The 26,979-nt window shown below is 37.0% G+C and overlaps 1 protein-coding gene across 4 annotated transcripts; it reads left to right on the forward strand.

Moving 5' to 3' along the window:
* Positions 1-1,844: 1,844 nt before the first annotated feature.
* On the forward strand, positions 1,845-18,720 carry pafah1b2 (platelet-activating factor acetylhydrolase 1b, catalytic subunit 2). 4 transcript variants are annotated; one of them, XM_062047958.1, is made up of 7 exons: positions 1,845-2,054; positions 2,136-2,257; positions 2,648-2,735; positions 7,398-7,487; positions 12,769-12,885; positions 13,136-13,258; positions 17,279-18,720. In XM_062047958.1, the coding sequence occupies exons 3-7, from the start codon at positions 2,649-2,651 to the stop codon at positions 17,555-17,557; spliced, it is 696 nt and encodes a 231-aa protein (XP_061903942.1). In that variant the 5' UTR covers positions 1,845-2,054; positions 2,136-2,257; position 2,648; the 3' UTR covers positions 17,558-18,720. The 4 variants fall into 4 exon arrangements, with proteins under 4 accessions (XP_061903942.1, XP_061903944.1, XP_061903941.1 ...); XM_062047960.1 differs by lacking the exons at positions 1,845-2,054; positions 17,279-18,720 and adding an exon at positions 15,984-17,267 and having other exon boundaries at positions 2,065-2,257; XM_062047957.1 differs by lacking the exon at positions 1,845-2,054 and having other exon boundaries at positions 2,066-2,257.
* The last annotated feature ends 8,259 nt before the right edge of the window (positions 18,721-26,979 follow it).

Consider the following 26,979-nt stretch of genomic DNA (forward strand, 5'->3'; position numbering starts at 1 on the left):
CGTCACCGATACAAGGTGTTAATTTAATATTCATTACATGATTATTGAGTTTGTCCTTTGTATTCAGTTTGTCGTCCGTCTTTGATTTTAGTGCTGTTTTAAAATATATTTTTATTCTCTCTATACTTCAAAAGCCCACATTTTTAATGGAGCTTGGGCCATAATAAACTGCCCAGTTGTCGAATCTCCGCATATCTGAACCGCTACCGAAGCGGTCACGTTGTACAACTTGGCGACGAGGCTTCATACGTCATCCATTACTCGACACACGCCTCGAAGCCTCGGCACATTTATCATACTTGCCAACCTTGAGACCTTCGAATTTAGGAGGTAGGGGGGGGTTGAGGTGTGGGGGGCGTTGTTGAGGTGGGCGGGGTTGGGGGGGGGGCAGGGTTTGGTGGTAGCGGGGGTATATATTGTATATGATTAGCTGTAATTCCCCAAAACAGGGCTTTAGAAAGAGACGTATTATAATTAATACGGTCATTGCATCACCAATATATTGGGCAGGGATAGTTTACCAATTTGGACCTACTTTAGATTTTATGTTTCATATAATTACATAACACAGGTATTGTCTTCACATTTCATCATTCTATAGTGATCACATTTGAAAGTATGTTTATTATTTATTTTACTTGTACTTTTTTGGATTTGGGAAGTTTCCTACAGTAAACGATTATATCCCAGCAGGCACAAGACAAAAAAACTCAAACCTAATGTTGGAACAACATGCTTATTGACGACGTTTAATCATTGTCGGGTTCTGACGTTGATTTGACCATTGAATTTTGGTCATATTACAACCAATATTTTACAAAGCAAATACAACGTTGAAACAACATATGTTGTTTTTTCACCGTTTATCCAATATCAGGTTGTGACGTTGAAATTTGGTAATTTCCCAACCAACAACATGGATCCAACGTTAGACACCAACGTACCATGAATTGATTAACGTGGACCCCGACTTAAACAAGTTGAAAAACTTATTCGGGTGTTACCATTAATGGTCAATTGTATGGAATATGTACTGTACTGTGCAATCTACTAATAAAAGTCTCAATCAATCAATCAAACGTTGTCTCAATTTTACTAATACAACTATTTTGCAACGTTGTTTCAGTCAGTTTTAAAGGTCATGTTTGTTTAATCAACATTGTATCAATGTCCTGTGCCTGCTGGGATTTCACTATATTATGTCTCTGTCGGTGGAAATGTAAACACATTTTCCACAAATATATCTAAATAAAGTCGGTTATTGAATGATTAATACGAACACAATTAGAGATGTTTGTTGAGAGGAGTATTTAATGTTTAAAACCCATGAGTCATTGCGAAACTAGCACGCGCCATTTGATTGATTGATTTAAACTTTTATTAGTAGATTGCACAGTTCAGTACATATTCCGTACAATTGACCACTAAATGGTAACACCCGAATAAGTTTTTCAACTTGTTTAAGTCGGGGTCCACGTAAATCAATTCATGGTACAAATATATACTATCATCATAATACAGTCATCACACAAGTTAATCATCAGAGTATATACATTGAATTATTTACATTATTTACAATCCGGGGGGGTGATATCAGCACTTCGGTCATCAACAATTGCATCATCAGAGAAATGGGCATTGAAACAGTGTAGGTCTGACTTGATAGGATATATACAGCGAGCAGAGAACATAGTGAGTTCAGAAAGCATAAGAACAAGTATATATATTATAAATACATTTGGTTATTTACATTTGGTTATTTACAATCCGGGGAGGTGGGATGTGGAAGGGGGAGGGTGTTAGTCAAGGGTTGAAGTTGCCTGGAGGTGTTGTTTTAGTGCGGTTTTGAAGGAGGAGATGCCCTTTCTTTTACACCTGTTGAGAGTGCATTCCATATCTGATACTACTTCGAGAAATAGTTAAAGACCTTTTGTTTACAGTGTTTGCATCCATCTTGTGAATAGTTGCAGCAAATGTTGTCGTCCATGGTTAATTTGGGAACGTGCGTAAGATTTGAAACTAACGCCACCCTAATGACGTTACGACAAATGGTGGTAAGGGCACACTCTTCTTCCGCAATAGGATCTTTGGCAGCTGCCTTGACACGCCTTTTGTTGTCTCGCCTACTCGCCTAGCTAGAGTCTTGCCTGATGCTACCATAGCGGGCATCACCCCATCAACAACCGGACAGCTGTCAAGTCTACAACACAGCAAACGTCAGCTTCGAAGCGAGAAGTGACGGTCTGCTCTCTGCCAGGTTTTAAAATCATATTATTCTTCTAATTGTGTCCACGGCGGGTATGATAGTGTCAAATGCAGCTGCCACAGTAGTCCTCCAGCGTTTAGCTAGCTAACAAGCTAACGATAAATACAACAAATACAATGACTGACCTCTCAAATAAGAGACAGTTCTGCGGTTAATAGTCTTCACGCTGAAGGAAAAAGCTGCACAATGTGCATTTTGGACCACGCTGTCTGTTCCTAACACGTTAATGTAATTCTTCGCGGCAAATGTCTGCTAGCTGATGCTGATGCTTTGCTGCTCATTTAAGTAGCACCGAATGCATTGACTTTGCATCTTGGTTAACATTCATTTGTGTCAACAGTGTTCATTTTGGAGAAGGTAACATTGCAGTTGTCTTTGCAGGATGAGTGGCGACGGCGATGGTTTCAACCCTGCTGCAGTGGCTCAGCCAGTAGAAGATGTGCAAGGAGATGGGCGGTGGATGTCACAGGTTGGTTCTATGCATCGTTTGCCAAGAGGGATGTAGTCACCTATTTATCCTGTGATTGGTTTAAAGCAGTGGTTCTCAAACTTCTTTTCGCCAAGCACCACTTTAGAAAACACTTGGCTCTCCAAGTACCACCATAATGACCAACAATAAAAGACAGTATCATCGCCTAGGTATTCATCATAAACAAGACAGACTTTTTGATTTAACAAGTGTATGTAATATATTGGCCACTGAAGCATTACACACAGTTTGTACAGTGACACTGTGTTTGAATATAGGAACACAAAACACTGTACTTAAAGGCCTACTGAAATGAAAATGTTTTATTTAAACGGGGATAGCAGATCCATTCTATGTGTCATACTTGATCATTTCGTGATATTGCCATATTTTTGCTGAAAGGATTTAGTAGAGAACGACGACGATAAAGGTCGCAACTTTTGGTCGCTGATAAAAAAAAAGCCTTGCCTATACCGGAAGTAGCGTGACGTCACCGTAGGAAGGACTCCTCACATTTTCCCATTGTTTACAATGCAGCGAGAGAGATTCGGACCGAGAAAGCGACAATTACCCCATTCATTTGAGCGAGGATGAAAGATTCGAGGATGAGGAAAGTGAGAGTGAAGGACTACAGTGCAGTGCAGGACGTATCTTTTTCCGCTCTGACCGTAACTTAGGTACAAGGGTTCATTGGATTCCACACTTTCTCCTTTTTCTATTGTGGATCACAGATTAGTATTTTAGACCACCTCGGATACTATATCCTCTTGAAAATGAGAGTCGAGAACGCGAAATGGACATTCACAGTGACTTTTATCTCCCCGACAATACATCAGCGAAGCTCTTTAGCTACTGAGCTAACGTGATAGCATCGGGCTCAAATGCAGATAGAAACAAAATAAATAAACCCCTGACTGGAAGGATAGACAGAAGATCAACAATACTATTAAACCATGGACATGTAAATACACGGTTAATAATTTCCATTTTGGTGAAGCTTAACAATGCTGTTGCTAACAACGCCATTGAAGCTAACTTAGCTACGGGACGGCGGCGGCGGCGGCGGGCGTTGTAGCTTTCGATGACACCCCGGCCGCCATCAGAGTCGGCAAGAAACATATATTTCCCCAAAGTTACGTACGTGACATGCACATAGCGACACGCACGTACTGGCAAACGATCAAACATTTTTGGAAGCCAAAGCTGTACTCACGGTAGCGCGTCTGCTATCCACCTCAAAGTCCTCCTGGTTGTGTTGCTGTAGTCCGCCGCTAATACACCGATCGCACCTACAGCTTTCTTCTTTGCAGTCTCCATTGTTCATTAAACAAATTGCAAAAGATTCACCAACACAGATGTCCAGAATACTGTGGAATTTTGGGATGAAAACAGAGCGTTTTGTATTGGATTCAATGGGTCCGAATACTTCCGTATCAACTATTGACGTCACTCGCATACGTCATCATACATGGACGTTTTCAAACGGAAGTGTGGCGGGAAATTTAAAATTGCACTTTATAAGTTAACCCGGCCGTATTGGCATGTGTTGCAATGTTAAGATTTCATCATTGATATATAAACTATCAGACTGCGTGGTCGGTAGTAGTGGGTTTCAGTAGGCCTTTAAAGTGCCATATGTAATAATTGTATGTCAAGTCATCATTAAATGGCCCTGATATGTCAAAAGGCATTAATAAATCATGTTCTTTTCGAATATCTTTATAAATGATAACGGTAGTTCAGCCGGGATATGCTCATTTCAAAATTAAATTTATAGTCCCGAAATATTGTTGTTGTTTATATTTCGATGCCGCCCTCCACCGTTTGACCAATTAGAAAGTCTGTGAGTGTGTCACATCCAAGTTGCCAGTTACACACCGCCCTCTTCGTCAAGCTACTGCCACTGGTAAAGTTACTACACATGTCAGACCTCAGTAAATCTAAAAGGCGTTGTTACAACTTATTCATGACAAAGCCAGGAACAAAAAAGGATTTGTATCGGGGACGCCTTTGGAAGATGGAGATGATTGAAGGCGGAGATGATTTTTTTCATCTGACGCCAAACTTGCTAATTTTTTCCTTGATATGTAAGTAAGGCATACAGGTTTTGTTATCCATCCATCCATCCATTTTTTACCGCTTATTCCCTTCGGGGTCGCGGGGGGTTACTTGTAATAAATGGCAATGGACATTTCGTATGTAAAATATATTGTCCAATACAGTCTATGCTGTCTACCAAAACCTTGTATGTTCGTGCAACGAATGCTTAGTGTGATGCTCAGCTCCTAGTGTAATGCTTAGTTAACATGCTAGCTCGGTCAATGACACATCGACATACAGGCTAACGGGCATATATTCTCCAACTGACAGGGCAAAATATATTTTCGACAAATAAAACCTACGTGGATGTGGGTAGTGTGAGTGCCTATTTCGTTCTCAATATGCTGATATGCTGAGGAAATGCGTTCCAACATTAGCAGGGCTAATTGTGGTTTCTGGTACTGTATGTGCATCAGGCACATATGGGGTGGTATTTGCTTGGCACAATATAATGCATTACATGTAATGATTTTCTACTTTGTGCATTGACATGATAGTAGGCTATATGATTTATGCGTAATGTGGTTTATGCGTAACGAGGTTTGGCTCATAGAATTGCACTCTGCACTGAAAGATGGTGATGTGCGTACATGGAAGAAAAATGCAGTGCGTTAGGTTGGATGCAATATGGAGTTATGCTGAACGAAATGTGGCGGTAATTTTACTGTTGGCCTTGGCTTGTCATCAAAGTAGGCCTATGCAATATATAATATATTAAATATGATTATATATAATTATTTTGATGGTGGTCTGTGCGGTCAAACTAGACACTTTAGCAGGGTAATGCCAACAATCTGTCCCGACTCCAGACGAAAATATTGCTGCGTAACTTTACAAATACATTTGGCTTATCGACATCAGTAAGATGTGGCATAATTACTCAGTAAACTCTTTTGCAAAAAGCATAAACAAGAGAAACCTACAGCGTAGGACTCGTCGATTGCCATTTGAAGTTCCTTGGAGTAGGATTCGGGTTCGGCTGCGTATCTGGCAACCTCAGTCATGACGAGTGGAAGGGGACTACAGACTTTTGACCGTGATTACAGTACCATTTCTGGCCACATTATTACATGTGGCACCTTTTTAAATAATGAATCAAATACAATTAACTGCACATAAAAGTAAAAACAACAATAATATGGCTGTTAACATTAATGCATGTGATAAAAACATTTTTTTTTTAGCTATTATATATGAATGAAGATTAATCACATCATGGTTAAGGCTTTACTCGAAAGACACGCGCATTGTTACACATCTATGAACGCAATGAGAGTCGGACAATTTTGCTTGAAAAGAGAACTTAAGATAAATCTGAAGTAACTTGCAGCGACAAACACATTCTCGAGAACACTGCTAGCAAGAATGCTACATCAACAACAAGCAGAAGACCACAAACTACGCTTGCAGAGTTTACCTGTATCAATGTTGTCAACAAAAGTACCAGAGATCATTTAAAAAGCCTTTGCTAAATGGACAGCCACCGCATGTAGGCCACTTACCATCAAGTGCTGCAAGAAGATGTCATTCATACAGATGATCGGTCGTACAATACCTTAAGTTAAGTTGTTTGAGTGCATTTACTACATTGTCTATTAGTACCTGTACCTAGTTTGCTACATTATTGCAAAGACTTTCAAAATTTGCACTTAATTCTTACTACACTTACTGTCACCAAGTTTTGAGCAAATCAATAACTATCAGTTCAGTAAAACATTCAAAACGTATGACGTTCTGACAACTAAATTCCTTCTGTATCCAAATATTGGGGTATTTTCTTAAGCAAATGTTATCCATGCAAGCAAATTATAACCTATGATTAATCACAATTCAACAGTGTGATTAACCTGATTAAAGGAATTAATCACTTGACAGCCCTAAATAATATAAATATAGTTTACCTGTCCTCTGCGTGTTGATTTGCTGGGTGGCTGGGAAAAGGTGGACGTAAGCAGAGAATATGGAGAACATTCGGTTCCCACGTGTGTGGAGTTATAGAAATGATGAAGTAAGATGGTTCTGTTTGTGTTTTAGTTGTTTATTTTGGCGCCGACTACAGCCTATAATTGAGATTGTGAAGGCTGATAAACCGTTGATACATTATTACAATATTTAATTAACTGATTATCTGGGGCACCGCAAGATGGAGCCTGCGTACCACTTGATGTAACTGGCGTAACACAGTTTAAGAATTACTCGTTTAAAGAATTAATGCAAACAGAAGTAGCCAAGAAATGCATGTTTGCTAACATTCCAGTGTTGATTTCTGTGGTTTTGTCTCTTGTGATTATCTTGTTTTAAGCATAACTTAGATGCAGCTGTCTTTTAGAGAAATATGTTATCCACCGTGATAGTAACGCTACATGGTAGGTCTCTGCAAGGTTAATCCATTGATGCTAATAGGACTGAGACAGTCTGCTTCAGTCCAAGTTCTCCATCGCATGGTACGCCAGACGTCTCACTTCACAGCTGCAGGATTTGTCTGGATGGGACTATTCACAAACAAAGACGCTGACTTAACCTAATTCAACACATTGTTTTTTTGTGTTTCTTATTTTGCAGCACACTCGATTTGTGCAGGAGTGCAAGGATGGAGAACCTGATGTGCTTTTTGTGGGGGACTCTCTGGTACAACTAATGCAGCAATATGAGGTGAACATTATTGTTTGCACTAGATCAGTGATGGGCAAACTACAGCCCTGGGGCCACATCCGGCCCGTTGGTCTTTTTAATCAGGGCCGCCAAATATTAGAACAAAATTAGGCAAAGGTCTGTTTTGAAAATTGCCACAACAAAACGGATATTACACTTCAGCACATTGAAAACAAAAAGGGTGGTCAACAACACTGCTCCCACTGAAAGAGAATGTACCATGTTTGTGTTTCTTTGAGGTTCTGATATGATATTGTTGAAAATAGATGTATAGCCCAAGTTTGGGAAGTCTACTCTTAGTTCCAACAGATATATGCTTTGAAATGCGTCATGTGTTCGCCCGGCCCGTCTGTTGAATTTCAAAAGCTAGTGTGGCCCCTGAGCCAAAAAGTTTGCCCACCCTTGCACTAGATGCTTACATCCAGTGTAAAGACACTCAACTATAAGTTTAAAAAAAAAAATTGCTTTAACAGTGGCTGTTCCTGCACTATTAGTTGGACTTGTGTTTTATCTTAAGCATTCCTGCTACATCATTTTACACACTATGGTTATGATTATGGTGTTAGTTTTTTTCCGAGCATGCATACAATTACAATACGATTCATCACGGTAGGAATTTCTCATTACAGCATGTCCGAAAAGGAGTAGGAAGAAGCAGAGTTTATTTAATCCTACCTCTTTTTTAATCCTAGCTCTTTTTGTTTCAAACCTACCTCTTTTTTAATCCTAGCTCTTTTTGTTTCATAGCAATTTCTAATACGTTTGTTTGTACTCAATCTCTAAAACAGTGAATAAATAATTCAATGAGTAAGTAAATGAATAAATAAATACATATATATATATATATATATATATATATATATATATACACTACCGTTCAAACGTTTGGGGTCACATTGAAATGTCCTTATTTTTGAAGGAGAAGCACTGTACTTTTCAATGAAGATAACTTTAAACTAGTCTTAACTTTAAAGAAATACACTCACATTGCTAATGTGGTAAATGACTATTCTAGCTGCAAATGTCTGGTTTTTGGTGCAATATCTACATAGGTGTATAGAGGCCCATTTCCAGCACCTATCACTCCAGTGTTCTAATGGTACAATGTGTTTGCTCATTGGCTCAGAAGGCTAATTGATGATTAGAAAACCTTGTGCAATCATGTTCACACATCTGAAAACAGTTTAGCTCGTTACAGAAGCTACAAAACTGACCTTCCTTTGAGCAGATTGAGTTTCTGGAGCATCACATTTGTGGGGTCAATTAAACGCTCAAAATGGCCAGAAAAAGAGAACTTTCATCTGAAACTCGACAGTCTATTCTTGTTCTTAGAAATGAAGGCTATTCCACAAAATTGTTTGGGTGACCCCAAACTTTTGAACGGTAGTATATATATATATATATATGTTCACATATATATATATATATATATATATATATATATATATATATATATATATATATATATATATATATATATATATATATATATATATATATATATATATATATATATATATATATATATATATATATATATATATATATATATATATATATATATATATGTGTATATATATATATATATATATATGTATATATATATATGTGTATATATATATATATATATATATATGTATATATGTATATATATATGTATATATACATATATATATATATGTATATATATATGTATATATATATATATATATGTATATATGTATATATATATATATATATATATATATATATATATATATATATGTATATGTATATGTATATGTATATGTATATATATATATATATATATATATATATATATATATATATATATATATATATATATATATATATATATATATATATATATAAATTAGTAAGTAAATACATATTATTTACAGAAGTAAACAATAAATAAAGTTCTCATAAATAAATCGTTGGGTAAGTTGTGGTTCACAAAATGAGATGAATAAGATTATATAATTTTTAAATTATGTTGAAAACGTTTATCAGAATTCTTCTTCCTTGTATTTTGTAAACACTTTGGCTTTAAAGTTTCCCAAACTAATATGGCTTTTTTAATTTTTTTTTTTTTTTGGACATATACTACAATAATATTGTACCATGGCCTTATTACTGTGACAACAAAAAAGTTACATCCTAAATATAAATAGAACGTTTTATGAAACACATTTTTATATTTGATATCGATGACGAGCTTGCGGGTGGGCTGGAGCCTATCCCAGCTGCACTTGGGCGGAAGGCAGGGTACGCACATGACAGAGTTTCTCCCAGCTTGCCAATATACATGTTAAGGCTGCGACTGACCACGGCTCAGAAAATCTGTAGAGACTCCTCCCAAACCCACCAAGGACTGTTTTCACTTCTGGACTCTAGAAAGAGGTTCCTCAGCCTCCGTAGCAGAACCACCAGGTTCTGTAACAGCTTCTTCCCTCAGGCAATAAGACTCTTGAACCCATCATAATAATCCCCTCAATTCTCCCCCAAAAAACAGATTACTCACTGGAATATAAAGACAATATAACATACATCCATAAACGTGGATGCATATGAAAAAGTGCAATAAATTTATCTGTACAGTAATCTATTTATTTATATCTGCACCTTATTGCTCTTTTATCCTGCACTACAACGAGCTAATGCAACAAAATGTCGTTCATATCTGTAATGTAAAGTTCAAATTTGAATGACAACAAAAGTAAGTCTAAGTTAGCTAACAATTATTTTGATAATCGATTAGTCAACAATTATCTTAACGATTAGTCGATTAATCGGATAATAAAGCATACACATATTTAATGGCTCTAATTTTTCTATCGACTTCTAAATGCAGCTTAAGTTATTTTAGACATGTGCTTATGAAAGCAAAGATGACTAATTCATTCATAAATATTTATTAATATGCTGCTCATTCAGCCGTTACAAAAATTAAAATGATTATTGAAATGTTGTCCAATTAAAAGAAGAAAAAGGCAAAGTGCTAAAAAAAACTATTAACCTTATTTATGTATTAAAAACAGTTAAAATAGCAGCAAGTTTTACAATGTAACTAAAATAATTCTTACTTACTAAACCGTCCCATGTGTGATGTATGTAGGAGTGTTTTCATGCCTATTTGTACATGGTATCAGAATGTAATGACGCTAGCATCGTTAGCAATAGCTAATATGCTAACACGTTTACGAGTGTCTGTGTTAGCATTATTAACTTACAACGTGATTTATATTGTATTGCCTGGCAATCTACCTGGCTAGGAATACCAAGTCGGTGGTATGATTAAATAGTGTCAGACTGTTCCCAAAATAAGACACTTTAATTATGTGACATGACGCCAGTTTGAGACAACTGGTAAGCAGAAACCTCCTAAACCAGTTGACTAAAATAGCGATTTTTTTGTATGTCTTCAATGCCTATTAGACCGCATTGAGGAGGTCGCTGACAGAAGAATGCTGACCAAGTTGACATCCATACTGTCCAATCCCTCTCACCCCATGCACAACACTGTGGAGGCCCTGAGTAGCTCCTTCAGCATTAGACTGTTACATCCATAGTGCAAGAAGGAGCGCTACCGCAGGTCCTTTCTGCCCATAGCCATAAGACTTTACAACACACTTACGTGTATCCTTTTTTTTTTCCTAGTTTGCAATACGGATGTTAGTGTTTTTTGTTGTATTTTATCTTCTGTCTATACATATTAGTGAGCAATATGTAGTATTTATTACAATTTTTTTGTTTTTCATTACACTTTACTTCTGTTACTGTATGTAAAAACCTGCACTGCAACAACATAATTTCCCCATTGTGGGATAAATAAGTCTATCCTATCCTATGATCCTAATAAACACAAGTGTAATTTAAACACATTAAAACATTACCAACAACACTACATAGCAGTGGAAATTATCTGTTAGATTCAGAGTTTGAACGTTACCAGTGCTTGCTAATTAGCATATAGCATTCTCTTGTTCTACTGTATTAACATTCCCACATAACTAAATAAGCTGAAATTACCACAATCGCCTCGTAGTGTACAAGAGGCACACTGTGTATGGCCATCAGTCACATTAGCGATAAGAGCATGGAAACTAGAACTCCCCTAGGTGTGAAAATAGAAGAAACTGAGTTATTTGACAAATCAGATTAATTTAGTGCATATTATCGTACTGACTGTAAAAAGTGACATGACGTCAGACAAGGCAGCTCAAATCTTTAGTGATTACTTTCAAACCAAACTAATAAAAAGAGCATCATTTGCTGTCATCTCTGTCAGTAGAAATGTTCGCATTTCAGCCTACAAAAAATCTGCCTACACATGCTGCAGTGAATTGTTTATGATTTTTATGTTTTACACACGCACACTCACACCAACTACAATTGTTGTCCAAGAACTGTTAGAAATAGCTACTAAATAAAAGTTACTCACAAGTTACTCAATATTTGAGTAGTTTTTTTACAGAATACTTACTTCCTCTTAATCAAGTAATTATTTTGATAACTAATTTTTACTTTTACTTGAGTCATATTATCCTGAAGTAATGGTACTCTACTCTTACTTGAGTACAATTTGTGGGTACTCTACCTACCAGTGGCCATTTTTCATAAAAAGTATTGTATAGTTCTAACTAATATCTGTCAGTAGACTCAATATGGAAGCGCTAAAAACTACAACATGGCTGACTGGGTGGAGACACAGTCGAAGGGGGTTTGACCTGGAGGAGAACTTCGGCACGCATGTAAGACCGCCCACAAAACGGCACATTTTGAAGAGATAGTTAAAAAGCATTTTGAAGATGGTCTGTAAAACAAACTATGCACAATTTTGACCAAAGCACCACCATTACATGTCATATAGACCACAAAGAAGTGTTTTAAATGTAGAAAAAAATCATAATATGACCCACTTTTAATGAACCGTGACTCCCCAGTGGTGGCAGCACTCATGCAGCATGATGCTAACTACAATGATCTTGCTTCTCACCTGCCAGCTATTGAGACAATATTGGCTGTGTGTTCACTTATTTTCAGTGGATAGCCAGTCTTTACTCCCATACAATCTATACATCGACTACTTTGAAGTATAACTAGGGTTCCGACTACTCTGACATATAACTAGGGTTAATTTCTATAGTACTGTCCTTTTGAGAAGATATACCGATGTGAAGGAGGGAATGTAAGATACTGTGTGTTTGAAATGAAATGCAAACCAAATAGTAAATGTGTGCACCATAGAAAAACGGCAATATGTATTTTGCATACAAAGGTCTGGAGGGAGTTGTTCTCACCACTTCACGCCCTCAACTTTGGCATTGGAGGTGACACCACCTGTAACGTGTTGTGGCGGCTGCAGAACGGAGAGCTGGAAAACATCCGTCCCAAGGTTGGTCTGACTCAGCTGCGCACATAAACACCGCCTAGTTGTAGCCTTATGTTCATGCACAAACTGTCCCTGACAGTTCATGCACTTATCTGCCTCTGACCTCGGCCTCTCGGCTTTATAGTGTGCCGGTGGCTTGATAGGGTAATCAAAAGCAGCTTTTCAAAAACCCAACTGGAATGTTGTTATTGAGTTCTGTAACTGCAATACTGAAATTAGAATGAGCCTAACATCTGTATTTGGTTTTGTCCAGATTGTAGTGGTGTGGGTAGGAACCAACAATCATGAACACACAGCAGAACAAGCTGCTGGAGGAATTCTCTCTATTGCAAAGCTGCTCACGTCCCGTCTCCCCAAAGCAAAAGTAGTTGTGCTGGTAAGCTCACACTCTTCTTTTGGTTTTTAGCTTTGGTTTTTAGCTTTGGTTATTAGCGAATACGTAAAGCAAACACATGTTGTAGTTTTACCTTTAAAAGTTACAGCTTCTTAGGTAATTTAAATGATACATTGGCAACTATAATTACCTATGTTAGTGGTCCGTCATACTGGTTTAAAAACCAGGACACTAGCATCAGTGTTAACTAAGGGTGTAATGCTACGAGTATTTGGATTTTTGTGTATGGCCTTCGGTTCAGTACAGAGGCGTACTGAATATGGTATACAGTGGAACCTCGATTTACGAACTTATTTGGTTCTTCGACATTATTCGCAAACTGAAAAGTTTGTATAGTAAGGCAGAGCTCCCCGTAAGATTTAATGTAAACATGAATAACTGGTTCTCGTCTCGACAAAAGTCCTTATTTTAGTAAGAAACTGCACACTTTGAAGACACTATATTATGTATGTATGTGTGTATATATATATATATATATATATATATATATATATATATATATATATATATTATAGTGTCTTGAAAGTATAAAATATATATATAAATGATAATAAATGATAATGATAAATGGGTTATACTTGTATAGCGCTTTTCTACCTTCAAGGTACTCAAAGCGCTTTGACAGTATTTCCACATTCACCCGTTCACACACACATTCACACACTGATGGCGGGAGCTGCCATGCAAGGCGCTAACCAGCAGCCATCAGGAGCAAGGGTGAAGTGTCTTGCCCAAGGACACAACGGACGTGACTAGGATGGTAGAAGGCGGGGATTGAACCCCAGTAACCAGCAACCCTCCGATTGCTGGCACGGCCACTCTACCAACTTCGCCACGCCGTCCCTATATATATATATATATATATATATATATATATATATATATATATATATATATATATATATATATATATATATATATATATACAGTTTATCTCTATATATAGATATATATATATATATATAGATCTCTATATATATGATATAGATATATCTATAGATATATGATACATATCTATATCTATAGATATAGATATATATAGATCTCTATATATATGATATAGATGAATCTATAGATATATGATATATATATCTATATATATAGATATAGATAGATATATATCTATCTGTAAGTTATTAAAGAGAATAACTTACAGTTGCATGTTTTTAAAGTGACAATGTAAACATCAAGTGTAACACAATAATGTTCACCTTAGTGTTCTTCAACTTTTACTTTCTGACAAGCAATGTCCTCCACAGTGGACATGTTTATATCAGCCTGGAATTGGTTGTTTCTGAGAAAAGTTAACTAACAATTTAACTGTTAAGATAGATAGGTCTTTATTGTCATTGCACAAGTACAACAAATCTTTGTTTTCAGCACAAACCCAAATAATGTAAATACCTCACAAACTGATGTTTGTTTTTGCTGGCTTCAAATATCTTTTGGATGATGAGAAGGCGACATGTCTAGGGTGTAAGCTGCGCGATATCCAGAGAGACAAGGGGTGGAACAAGGATGGATGAATTGAGGATTTATCAAATAGTTTTTCAGTTTGCTTACCTCCGTGCACCGCCCCGTGCCCGTGTCATCACCTGCTGGCTGTGGCTGGCTTTTTAAACAAAAGTGGCAGGCTTCGACTTTCTTACCTCCACCAAAGAGGTTATCTTTTTTTTTTTTGTTTGTTAGCAACAAACCTCAAAGGGTTATGGACAGATTTTGATGACATTTTTCAGAAAATGTCCAAAAAACCCAAATTGTTCTCATCGACTACAAACACACTTAACTTTCTGCTTACAGTGTTCCAAACCCTCACCTTGGCGCCCCGCACTGCGCAGAAAATTTTGGGAAATGTAGTTTATTTTCAGATCAGGCCAACGCTAAAGCGCCGGACAAAATTACACAACAAGTTTTTGTTTGACACCGTCAGGCGTCACAGTATTTATTGTGAAGATTTTGAAACCAAAATATCTACAAAACCGTTACAGCCCTACTATCTATCTATCTATTTAGGGATCAATATATCGATATATCGATCGATCAATTAATCTAACCTAATCTGGTCCTCGCCTCCATGGTGGTAAAGAATAAAGTAGGTTTCTTCCAAGTATCATCACTGCAGGATGAGGAATATCTAAACATGCTACACTACACACCGTAGGAGCATACAATAAGCCGTGCAAACCGCTAAGATAGACCTCTTGAATGTTAATAGAGGTGGGTATATCGATACAAATATCAACAGAAAATATAGTATTAGAATATGGTTGATACTATAGTGATTAGATCAATATTTTTTAATGTGAATTACGCTGTTTACGAGTAGCGTGTTTTCCCCCGTCTTTATCAAAATATTGCTATATATGTCAACATTGTGTATGTGCTGAAAGCTTTATTTATGATTGCTGCCTTTGGTAAAAGCTTAACTCTTTTAGGCTTTGCTCACATTTGCTTTCTTTTATTTAGACACGCCGAGTTGGGGCTTTTCGAAAAACACTCGTAGCCAACATGTGTTTAAAAAATACAAATAATATCAAGATAAGACTTAAATGGGAATATATAACCGTTAAAAGTATATCAAACAAACATTTAAAAAAAGTGATCACTGCAAACTCATGCATTCTTCTACTCTGCTCCCTTGGACTGTAGTGTGAGGTGCTTTTTTCGTCGTCGTTTTCACAAATCTTGCACTTTTCCGCCCTTTTAGACAACCTCTCGAGGAACTGAAGACACGTTTATCCTGTCCGCGATTTGAACGATTCGTACAGGCGAAAACAACACAAGCATAGGCCATTTTTTCTTGGAGAAAGGCTAAGTGGCGCCTCGTACCCATTGAAAACACACTTGACCACCACCAGTATTCATTGGGCAAGACGTGAGCCGGACGTGACGGCAGTAACATCCCAGCAATTGGCTCTACAGTGCTAGTTTTGTGAAAAAAAATATGAAGCTGACTTGTGCACAGTCATTCTGCCTCCTTCTTATCGCTGCCTTCATTACGGTATATTTATGAATTTAATAAGATTGCATGCAATAAAAAGCTTTATGTTATAATAGAACGACCAAACAAACTTGTGGCAGATACCATGAATGCAATATTACACCCACGACTTTACGAAGCGACTTACTAGTTCAACAAAATATTAAGAGTTTTTACAATTACAATATTTGTTATCAAATATAGCCATCATATCTCATGTATTCATGAAATGCCTTATTGTGATGTATTGAAGATATTTTCTCAAACCAGACTAAACATTGAACTTATGAAATAAACTATGGATATTGTACATTTTGGAATGACTTGATATGGTGGATATATTTTCTCAACACAAACTAACTATTGATGTGGTACAGTCATGAAAAAGAGGTGTGGTTTTCAGTTTATAGCATCTACTAGAATATATAGAAACCATTGGTAAGTTTTATTGCATTTTTACACAACTTTTATGTAGGAAATCCCTTCCAAAGCATCTTAAAAATTGTAAACTCTCTTCAACCTCGGCTGACATTTTTCAATTCCTCTTTTTTTAACCTCACTGGGATCCATGTGAAACAGTTTGCCTAGTTTCCCTTTCAACTGGCACTATAATCCTTTTACTCTGTTACTTTCTATTTCACCTTTAAATACATAAACTCTTTACTTTACAGACATGTTGTTATAACATAGACAAGTTCTGTTAATATTTGCTTACATTAGCTTCTGAGCATGTCAATCATCAAATATCTGTTTAATAGCATTTACCACAGTGGATGTAATCGAGAGCGTTTTACCTATTATATTATGGCATGAAAGTTGGAGCCAGCACCTTCTGGTAATACTTATTTTTCAAGGCTAGGCTTTTCAATGTCACTTTTAGCAATTGCAACATCATTATTTTGTTTTGGATCAAAGCAAAAAACAAAGCTAGCAAACATTGTTTCCTCTACTAGCAAAGATGTATTTTTACATACTGTATGATGCGTTTAAATTAGTTTAAACCTCCCAAAAACACTCCTTAGGGTTTATTACCACGGGGGGAGCGCCCAAACCCTCTGAGGGAGAAGAACGCCGGTATCAACAACTTTCTGCGCTCTTGGCTGCCGGGCTTGGCCCAAGCTCAGTTCCTGGACGTGAGCGGACAGTTCGTCCACTCCGACGGAACCATCAGTCCGCAGGACATGTTCGACTTTCTCCACCTGACGTCGACGGGTTACCGCATGGTGGCCAAGCCCCTCAGCGACCTGCTGCTTCAGATACTTGAGGAGACGCCAGAGGAGCGAAGGGCGTCGCTGGTTTGAGTGTCCGAGGCCGAGGAGCGCCGGGGTCACTTGAAGGAATGGGGGGAGAAGTGCCTCTGGCTTCAATAGGAGAAAGGCGCTGCGTGATGTCATGGCGTTGATGAGTGGGGGGTTAGCGTGGGTGCTCTAGAGGAAGAGAGAGACAAATGACTTACTGCCTGAGACCTTGTGTGACCGCGCTGTCAAATCACATCAAGTATTCCCCTGTGCACCACCGATAGGAGGCAAACTACTACAAACATTGTTTTCTTCCTCTAATATGTCTCCACAGGAAAAGGCTGGCTGCTTTGCAACATGAGATATAGTCTGGTCAAAAGGAAACACAAAGAAATCTGTCATGCAATAAAATGTGAACAGCGTGCTTAAAATCCTTCCATAATTACTTAAAAAACAGCACAAATTATAATGTGGTAGTGTATCACTTTAATACTTAATGTACTCTTTCAGTGACGATCTTGTGTTTTACACATGCTAGAAGAAGTTGAATTATAGTTTTTGTAAATGGGACTTTTTTGAGCAACATGCTGTTTATTATTTTCAAGTAAAGATCCTACACGCATATAGAACCTTTCAACAAGGCTGTATCATACACGCTGATGGACAATGACACTCACTCCCTCTCCTGCCACAGTTGGATGAATACAGTATTTTATTTATTTTCATTCTGTGACCTTTTTTTTACTGTGTCTCCTTTTTTGTTTTTGTCCCTCTCAACCCCACGTTTTGCTTTTCCACATCTTTTTCAATGCTTGTAGGAATAAAAGTTGCAAAAGCTACTGAAATATTATTACGCCATCATGCAAAACAAAATGTTCTGTCATGGAGCTTATGCTAAAGCGTCACTATGACACAATAAGTCGCATACTGAGCTCCAAATTATACTGCTGTCTTAATGTGAATGGATTATGGATGCGTGTGTGCGCCTTTAATGTCTATGGAAGCAGTTGTGTACAGTACAGTATGACTGGATTCAGCTTCGAGCCGTGCAGGTGTGTAGAAGTGGCCCTGGTTGTAAATAAGTGATGTGAATCTTGGAGAGAAAAAAAAGGATGTTTGACAGGGGGTTTAGATTGTGGGCGTCTGTAGGTGTGATACTTGTGCACTTGGTTGGCCTGTTGTCTTGTTGAGGTAAAACATTCCAATAAAAACATGGATGTCATGATTTCTGTCTGTATTGCATCTTCTGCTTTATATGAACTTGTCTCCCTTGTTTTAAGGTCACTTTTCAGGGGGTATTCCAGGTAAAAGATTCAACAAACTCCCATGTTTAAACCTGAAGTCTGAATTGATTGTACTTAGATGGGAAGCTCTTTTTTTTTTCTTTTTTCTTTTTACTTTATTTCATTAATATTTTTTATTATTGGCTCACATGTGAAAAAAGGTAGATGGATTCAAATGTAGGTGCAATCCCACAGGTATTTTTTTTCCTCAACCAAGCACTTTTTGTTTAACCAATTTTCTTACAATACATAATTGCTATGTACCAAAATCTGTTTTCTTGATGTAAGAAAAGTCAACAATTTCAGCTTGTTAGATTATTTTGCTTTTGGTAATGTAATGTAATGTTAATGTAGCTCAGCGATGTCAAAAATGCGGCTCGCGAGATGAGTTTGCTAAGTTTAAAATTGAGCTGCATTTTTAAATTACAGAAACTGCTGTTCTAAATATGTCCACTGGATGTGACAATAGCAATTCTGTTAGGCAAGCAAATAGTTTATATAGCAAGTATACCAAGCAAGAGGTACACCCAACGTAAAACAAACAGAAGTAAAATAAACAATTGGTAACCCCACTTAAAATGAGACACTGCACATTGATATAGTTATATGAAAATTATTGTCTTCTGTGCAAATTTAAATTAAGTGAACAGTGTGTAATTTACTGCAATACTGTCAGTCTTTTAGGTTTTCATTTTTGGTTTGTTGAAATTGTTCACACGTTGCACAGCCTTTTATTTCTATCAATACACAGTGATGCCTAGAAGGCAGGGAGTGACTCTTGAATAGTTTCTACCTCAGTTTGTATGGTTTGTTGAGTTAGCACAGGATTAATATGTGAAAATGACAGATGACGTAGTTGATAGAAGAGTTTGTATTTATGCTTTATTTTGTTTTTTGTTCAAACCTCAATGGGCTGTGACTTAAAGTTGAATTGCTTTGTAGATACACTGAGATTAAGACTAAGTTCATTTTGTTTTTGAAACTGCACCAATTTTTCCCTCAGAATTTTACTATAGAAGTGTTTTGTCAAGAGGATTATTTGTGATATGTAAAATGTCCAAATGTGCTTGTTCTCTTTTGGGCCGAAGTAAAACAAAGAAAGCAGACTGAAGTTGTCATAGTTGTATTTTTAAGTTACTATGCCATGATTTTACCTGTCCGGCTCACGCGGGAATAGATTTTCATCCTCGCGGCCCCTGAGCTAAAAGGATGTAGCTCATATATTAGATGTATTTACAATATTTTGTTTCAGTTATGACCAAGATGGATTACATTTCTGAACTCAAGGTAAAGAAAATATGTTAGTTTTTGCTAACAGGTTAGGTAACAGTATATATAGCACATATTTACAATAATGAAGAACAAAATAATGTTTTTTTCCCCTTTGTTAAATGTTTTTGTATTCTGAAGTTTTTTTTTTAATTGACTAGCATGATATGTTGTCTGTCTATCTGGGTCGGCCCTGTGATGAGGTGGCGACTTGTCCAGGGTGTATCCCGCCTTCTGCCCGAATGCAGCTGAGATAGGCTCCAGCACCCCCCGCGACCCTAAAAAGAAAAAGCGGTAGAAAAATGGATGGATGGATGGATATTTTGTTTGTCTTAGCAGTCTTACAGTATATAAAGATGTTGTATGTAACAAACCATGACCTTAAAATCATCTCCTGACATAAATCTTCAGGACATGAAAAGACTGGAGCATGTTAGGTACATAGCATAAAGTACCATGCCATACCACGCCGCCCTGTGCTTAAAATGAGCAAAATAGTACATGTTATGAATGTGCCTGTTACTAGATTGCATATATACTTACAGCGTGTATATAAAACATTGACGGAGGTTTTTTGAGGGCTTTATGGAGCAACTCCTATTGGCTCCATTGTTAGCTGACTTTTGCTCGGGTTAATTTACAAGTTCTAATGCAGAAAAAGAGGACAATGTGTTCTTACCTTACATAAAGATTGAGAATGATAGACAATATTCCCCAAAAAGTGCAGTTCCCCTTTAACCTGCTTTCTGGAATGTAAATAAAATTGAATTTAAGTTTGATTAAAAAGTATATTTATTGTTTCACATACAGTAAATAAAAAAAGTGGAATTAATTGTTGCAATGGTTAGGGATGGCCTCCAGTTAAAAGTTTGCTTAGGGTGTCAGTTTAGCCAGGGTCGGACCTGCTTATTGCACACAATAGAATACAAATTATTTTGTATTAGAATACTTTTCCTGTTTGTACTATTACTGTTGACATTTTGCCTTTCTATAACATTATCTTCCCTTCTGCAGTATGTGATGTTTACCAGCAGGGGGAGATATTTAATTAAAAGCTAGAAAAAGCATACATGACTGTCATCCAGCTATGTCGTTGGACCACTTACTTGATGTGTCAGTAAGTAGGTATACATATATATCTAAACTAGATTCACACACCTACTTATGTCAGCTACAGACATATTTATGCTTGATCGGTCATCATTACGGTAGTTGTATAAAAACGTTCCCTTTCCTCCTCCTCATGCTAAAATGTGTGCACATTTTTAAAGCATGGTGAAGGTTAAAACAACATCAGTGCAAATAATAGTGATGATTGAGTATGACTCCACATGCAGCTGAAATGTTCCCAAATGTGAGTGTTTGCATTGTCATTGATCCAAATGTGCATTCATGTAAAATGGTGCACACTTTGTCTCACAGTAACGCCGCTCATAAAGTTGAAATTGTGTGACCTTTTCAAATCTTAGCAGGCTTTTGAAGTTTGCAGATACGATCTACAAGGCGGCCATGTTTGCTCTTCAGGCTCTATTAACCGGTTACATTTGGCTTCAGTTCAGTTCTTTTTATCACTCTGGTTTTGAAGAGTGTTTAAGGGTTTTTTCTAATCTGCTGCCAAGTGTAAGAAATGGGTCAGTGGTTACCACATGCATCTCCTTATTGGATCCTTATGTTGTCTGCTTCACATAGTTTTATTATTAAAGTGTATCCAGTGACAGATGTGCACTGCAGTGGTATAGGGCTTTTTGAGTGTGCTAGAGCTAATATGCATTGCACAAACCCTTTTTGATTAACTGTATAGAACAGTGGTTCTCAAACTTTTTTCACCAAGTACCACCTCAGAGAAAACTTGGCTCTCCATGTTACAGTACCACCATAATGCCCATCCATCCATCCATGTTTACCGCTTGTCCCTTTCGGGGTGGTGGAGGGTGCTGGAGCCTATCCCAGCTGCATCCAGGTGGAAGGGGGGGTACACTCTGTACAAGTTGCCACCTCATCACAGGGCCAACACAGATCGACAGACAACATTCACACACTAGGGCCAATTTAGTGTTGCCAATCAACCTATCCCCTGGTGCATGTCTGGTCTAGAAAATACATACCATTACCTTTACAATAATACTCCACCAAATTAGTGTTGAGACTTTTTAAAATGTACTTACGTTGTTGCCTTTTTGAGCTCTAATCCATAATAAACATACTGAATCATTAAAAATGTGTATTTATCCATCTCATGCATCATATCTTTTGTACATGGTCCCTATGAGGAAAATGGTTCATATGAGTACCAGGACCGAAAATGACAGGAATTATTAATATTACCAATAGTGTTATTTCTATTGGTATTTTTGTTGCTCCATTTGTAGTGTAATACTATTCATTGTCAATTCTGTGTTGTTACTATCTACTTTATTAACAGTTTTTTATATGATTCCTGGTATCATATTTGTATGTATCGTATTTGGTGATGATGTTCTGTTGTTTTTGTTCATTTGTTGTTGTTGTCTCTCTCTGTCTTATCCCCCTCTTGTCCCTACAATTTCCTCCTCTGTCTTCCTTTTTTTTCTTTCTTTCTATCCCCTCCTGCTCCGGTCCAGCTGCGCCAAACATTAAATAAATCCATTTAATAAAGTTAGATACAAATAAGGCAACAAGAGAAGTATCCCACACTTCTCTTTTGTAAAGTAAAACTATACAGCAGATATGGGCATCTACATCAACAATATGATTTGCCTGAGTGGCTGGACAGGGCATATTTAAAAATAAATAAATGAAAATAACAGGAATGAGTTTTGAGCTTATAATTAGCAAATAAGTTAAATATAGCTATAATAGCATGTTAACACTAAACAAACTGCACTAATATATATATATATATATATATATATATATATATATATATATATATATATATATATATATATATATATATATATAGGTATGTGTGCGTGTGTGCGTGCGTGCGTGTGTGTTTGTGTAAAATAAAAAAATAACGTCAAAAACATTAGTGAGAAAACAGGACTGTGCTTAGATAGTTTAACTGTCATTGAATATACAGAAAGTTATCTTAATGATGCAACTTCATAAAAACCTGGAATATGCCATATTTTCAGGGTAACAAGAACGGGATACGACTTTAGTAAACATATTTTTAAATTAAAATGAACTAAAGTGTTAGTGGGATAAGTAGTAACAAAAATATGTAATATATACTGTACATGCAGTGTACCCGGAAAGTATTCACAGTGCTTCACTGTTTTCCACATTTTGCCTTGTTCCAAAATGGAATACATTCACTTTTGTCCTCAAAATTTTACACATAATACCCCATAATGACAATGTGATTTTTTTATTTTTTTATTTCAAAATGTATTACAAATATAAAAAGTCATAAGTAAAAAGTACATAAGTATTGACAGCCTTTGCTCAATACTTTGTTGATGCACCTTTGGTAGCAATTACTGCCTCAAGTCTTTTTGAATACGATGCCACAAGCTTGGCACACCTATCTTTGGGCAGTTTTGCTCATTCCTCTTTCTGCCACTGAAAAACATCCCCACATCATGATGCTGCCACCACCATACTTCATGATATTGGCCTGGTGATGAGCAGGCCATAAACATGATGTCTGGGGCCGTACTTATCAAGCTTCTTAGAATTACTCCTAAGAAGTCTGCTTAGAGTTGACTTAAGAGTAAATAAATTCTTTGCTGAAAGCTGCACTTAAAAGTTAGTTATCAAGCGTCTTACTCACACTTTCAGCGAAGTGTAGGACTGAATCTTAAGTGTCACACTCAGAGCTGAATTACGACATTACTATGTGCCGTAAACGGAATTTTAGGTGACGTCATTTCTGTGTCCATAGAAATGACCAATCACGGAATGGAATCCGTTGTCTAAGAATAAAGAAATATCTTGGAAATATTTAAGTGGACAATGGGAGTGTATATTTTGACAATAAACTACAAAATAATACAAAACAAACTAGTCCCCGCCGGCACTCACGCTACCGCTCCCTCTCTTCTATTGCCCACACACTCACTGACGTCACTCACCTCACGGCCACACACATACGCTACTGTCATAACATTTTCTTTCCAATTCATTAATTAGGCAACTAATTTGAAACTGGTGTGGGTGGCTCTTTATATACTAGCCCACTGCAGACACATGCAGAAATCAACAAGGAATCGAAAAGTATTAAATCTGTGACAAAAATAATATCCGCTCTGTCTAAACGATACCGTTTGATCAGCTGCTCGTCATCAAAAAAAAAAAACATTGTTCCGTTCCCTGAACGTTCGCGCACGTCTCTCTCGCCTCAGTGCCATCCCCTGCTGGCAACTCCTAACCACTCAAGACACCTCTGAAGGTCTCTTAAATATCGTGGAGAGTAGGAGTGATTCTTAGACTTAAGAACGTTGATAAAAAGCTTTTATTCTTAAGTTTGAGAGTAGGACTAAATTTCGCAAATTCTCAGGACTTAAGTGTAAAATGGCACTCTAAGAAGCTTGATAAGTACGGCCCCTGGCATTTATGCCAAATAGTTCAATCTTTGTCTCATCAGATCAGATAATTGTGTTTCTCATGGTCTGTGATGAGGTGGCGACTTGTCCAGGGTGTACCCCGCCTTCCGCCCGAATGCAGCTGAGATAGGCTCCAGCACCCCCCGCGACCCCAAAAGGGACAAGCGGTAGAAAATGGATGGATGGATGGTCTGAGAGTCTTTTAGGTGCATGTTGGCAAACTTTTGATTAGGAAATGGCTTCTGCCGGCCACTGTACCATACAGGCCTGATTGGTGGATTGCTGCAGAGATGGTTGTCCTTCTGGAAGGTTCTTCTTTCCCCACAGAGGAATGATGTAACTCTGACAGGGTGACCTTCCTGACTAGACTTACAGTATATGAATTCAGCAATGTACAGAGACATCCTGGATAAAAAACAATCTGATGGAACTTGAGAGGTGATGCAAAGAGGAATGGGCAGAACTGGCCAAAGATAGATGTGCCAAGCTTGTGGCATTGTATTCAAAAGGACTCGAGGCTGTAATTACTGGCAAAAATTTGCAAAATATTACAAAAAAAAACACTTTTCACGTTGTCATTATGGGGTATTGTGTGTAGAATTTTGCGAACAAAAATGTATTTATTCCATTTTGGAATAACAAAAAGTGCTGTGAATAATATCAGGATGTGCTGTGTATATATATATATATATATATATATATATATATATATATATATATATATATATATATTTAATTGTTGTGTTACAGATTGAGCACTGGAAGTTAACAAACAAATGTGTTAGGTTGAGTTTTATTTTTTCAAGTCAAGATTTTTTAAATTTGTTTATTTATGTAGCACCATTTTAAAACAACCACTACTGCTCCAAAGTGTACAAATTGAAAAACAAAAAGGTACAGTAAAAATCAGAACAATGACAGAACATGCAATAATAACACAGCTAGATGAACCAATCAATAAAAGGGTAAGACAAAAATAAGCAGTAGAAATAAAATAAGGAATACAGTATCTATTAAAATAGTAAAAAGGTATAAATTAAAACATAAAAATGTTTACCTTAGAAATTGTTTGGATTAAATAAGGTATGCTTATTCCTGCTGCTTTTTGGACGTGTTGTCTTGAGAAAATGGAAATATGTGATGTGCTATATCAGGGGTCACCAACCTTTTTGAAACCAAGGGCTACTTCTTGGGTACTGATTAATGCGAAGGGCTACCAGTTAGATCAGGGGTGGGCAATTAATTTTTACCGGGGGCCGCATGAGCAACTCGAGCACTGCTGGAGGGCCACATCGACAATATTTGAATTCAATTTTGCTCAATATTATTTTTGATATATACCGTAAGATAAATAATAATAATAATAATAATAATAATACTTTTATTTAACCTAACTTAACTTTATACCAAAAGCACTGCTTTGGAAATCATTTGTACCCCTTTCAGAGATCACATTTAGTTCCCCTTAAACATCCTCATGTTGCACAATGAAATGGAAGCATAGGATGAAAGTGTGCATTCCTGTAACTTTCTCTAGTAACAGCATTCCATGATTAATATAAATAAATTAACATTAATAATAAATGAGAGTAAAATAAGCACATGTATGACTGAGGAGTCATAGTGTAACTTTGTGTGGTGTTTTGAGTTGTCCGACTTTTTGTGTGGCCATAAACGCACCAGTGGTTTAGTGGTATGCGTGTTGGTGACAGATGACAAATTGGTTTTGGTCTGGTTTGTACAGCAGAAAATGACTAATTTTTCGAGATAGAAGTGTTTTACTCATGTTTTTGGTGTGGTTATGGCCGAATATAAACAGTTTTGCTTAATAAAGTGATCGATACAATTCCTGGCCTCGAAGCATCTCGATAGACGTTACAATAATTGAACGGTGTTCAATTGAACGGTGTTGACGAACACCGTTAGGGCCGCTTGTTGTCACTGTCACTCAAAGTTGCATTGCAAAATTGCACAGAATAAATGTGTTTATTTTCTTTAGAATTCAGATGGGATTTGATTTGGTGCGCGGCATATATTTACTGTGCGCAGAGGACGCTTGAGCAGTGCGCAATTGCGCAGGCGCGCACCTTAAAGGGAACGTTGCTTGGCAGTCCATGTCTTGTTGAAAACACGGCATTCATCATCAATTTTTCTCTTTTTAGCGTCTCGGGTGTAAACCGTGCATCACTTGTCGCTGTGCACCTTCACTCACAGGTTACACACGGACATACGCCCATAAATAACACTTTTCAAAATAAAAGCAGCACAGTTGTATTGCGCGCACGACATAGATGTTTTTTCAACTTTATTTTGTAATTTGTGATTGCAGCTGTTCACATTCACTCACAATCACGCACACGCATACGTCCACACGGAAGTAATACAAATAACGCTTTTCAAAACA

The sequence above is a fragment of the Entelurus aequoreus genome, linkage group LG05, assembly GCF_033978785.1.
Source record: "Entelurus aequoreus isolate RoL-2023_Sb linkage group LG05, RoL_Eaeq_v1.1, whole genome shotgun sequence".
NCBI lineage: Eukaryota > Metazoa > Chordata > Actinopteri > Syngnathiformes > Syngnathidae > Entelurus > Entelurus aequoreus.

What these genes read in the sequence shown, in the direction of transcription:
- pafah1b2 (XM_062047958.1), top strand. Translation starts at nt 2,649, where the DNA reads ATGAGTGGCGACGGCGATGGTTTCAACCCTGCTGCAGTGGCTCAGCCA. An exon ending in ATGGGCGGTGGATGTCACAG is followed by an intron (nt 2,736 to 7,397) that starts GTTGGTTCTATG and finishes CTTATTTTGCAG; the next exon opens with CACACTCGATTTGTGCAGGA. An exon ending in TGGAAAACATCCGTCCCAAG is followed by an intron (nt 12,886 to 13,135) that starts GTTGGTCTGACT and finishes GGTTTTGTCCAG; the next exon opens with ATTGTAGTGGTGTGGGTAGG.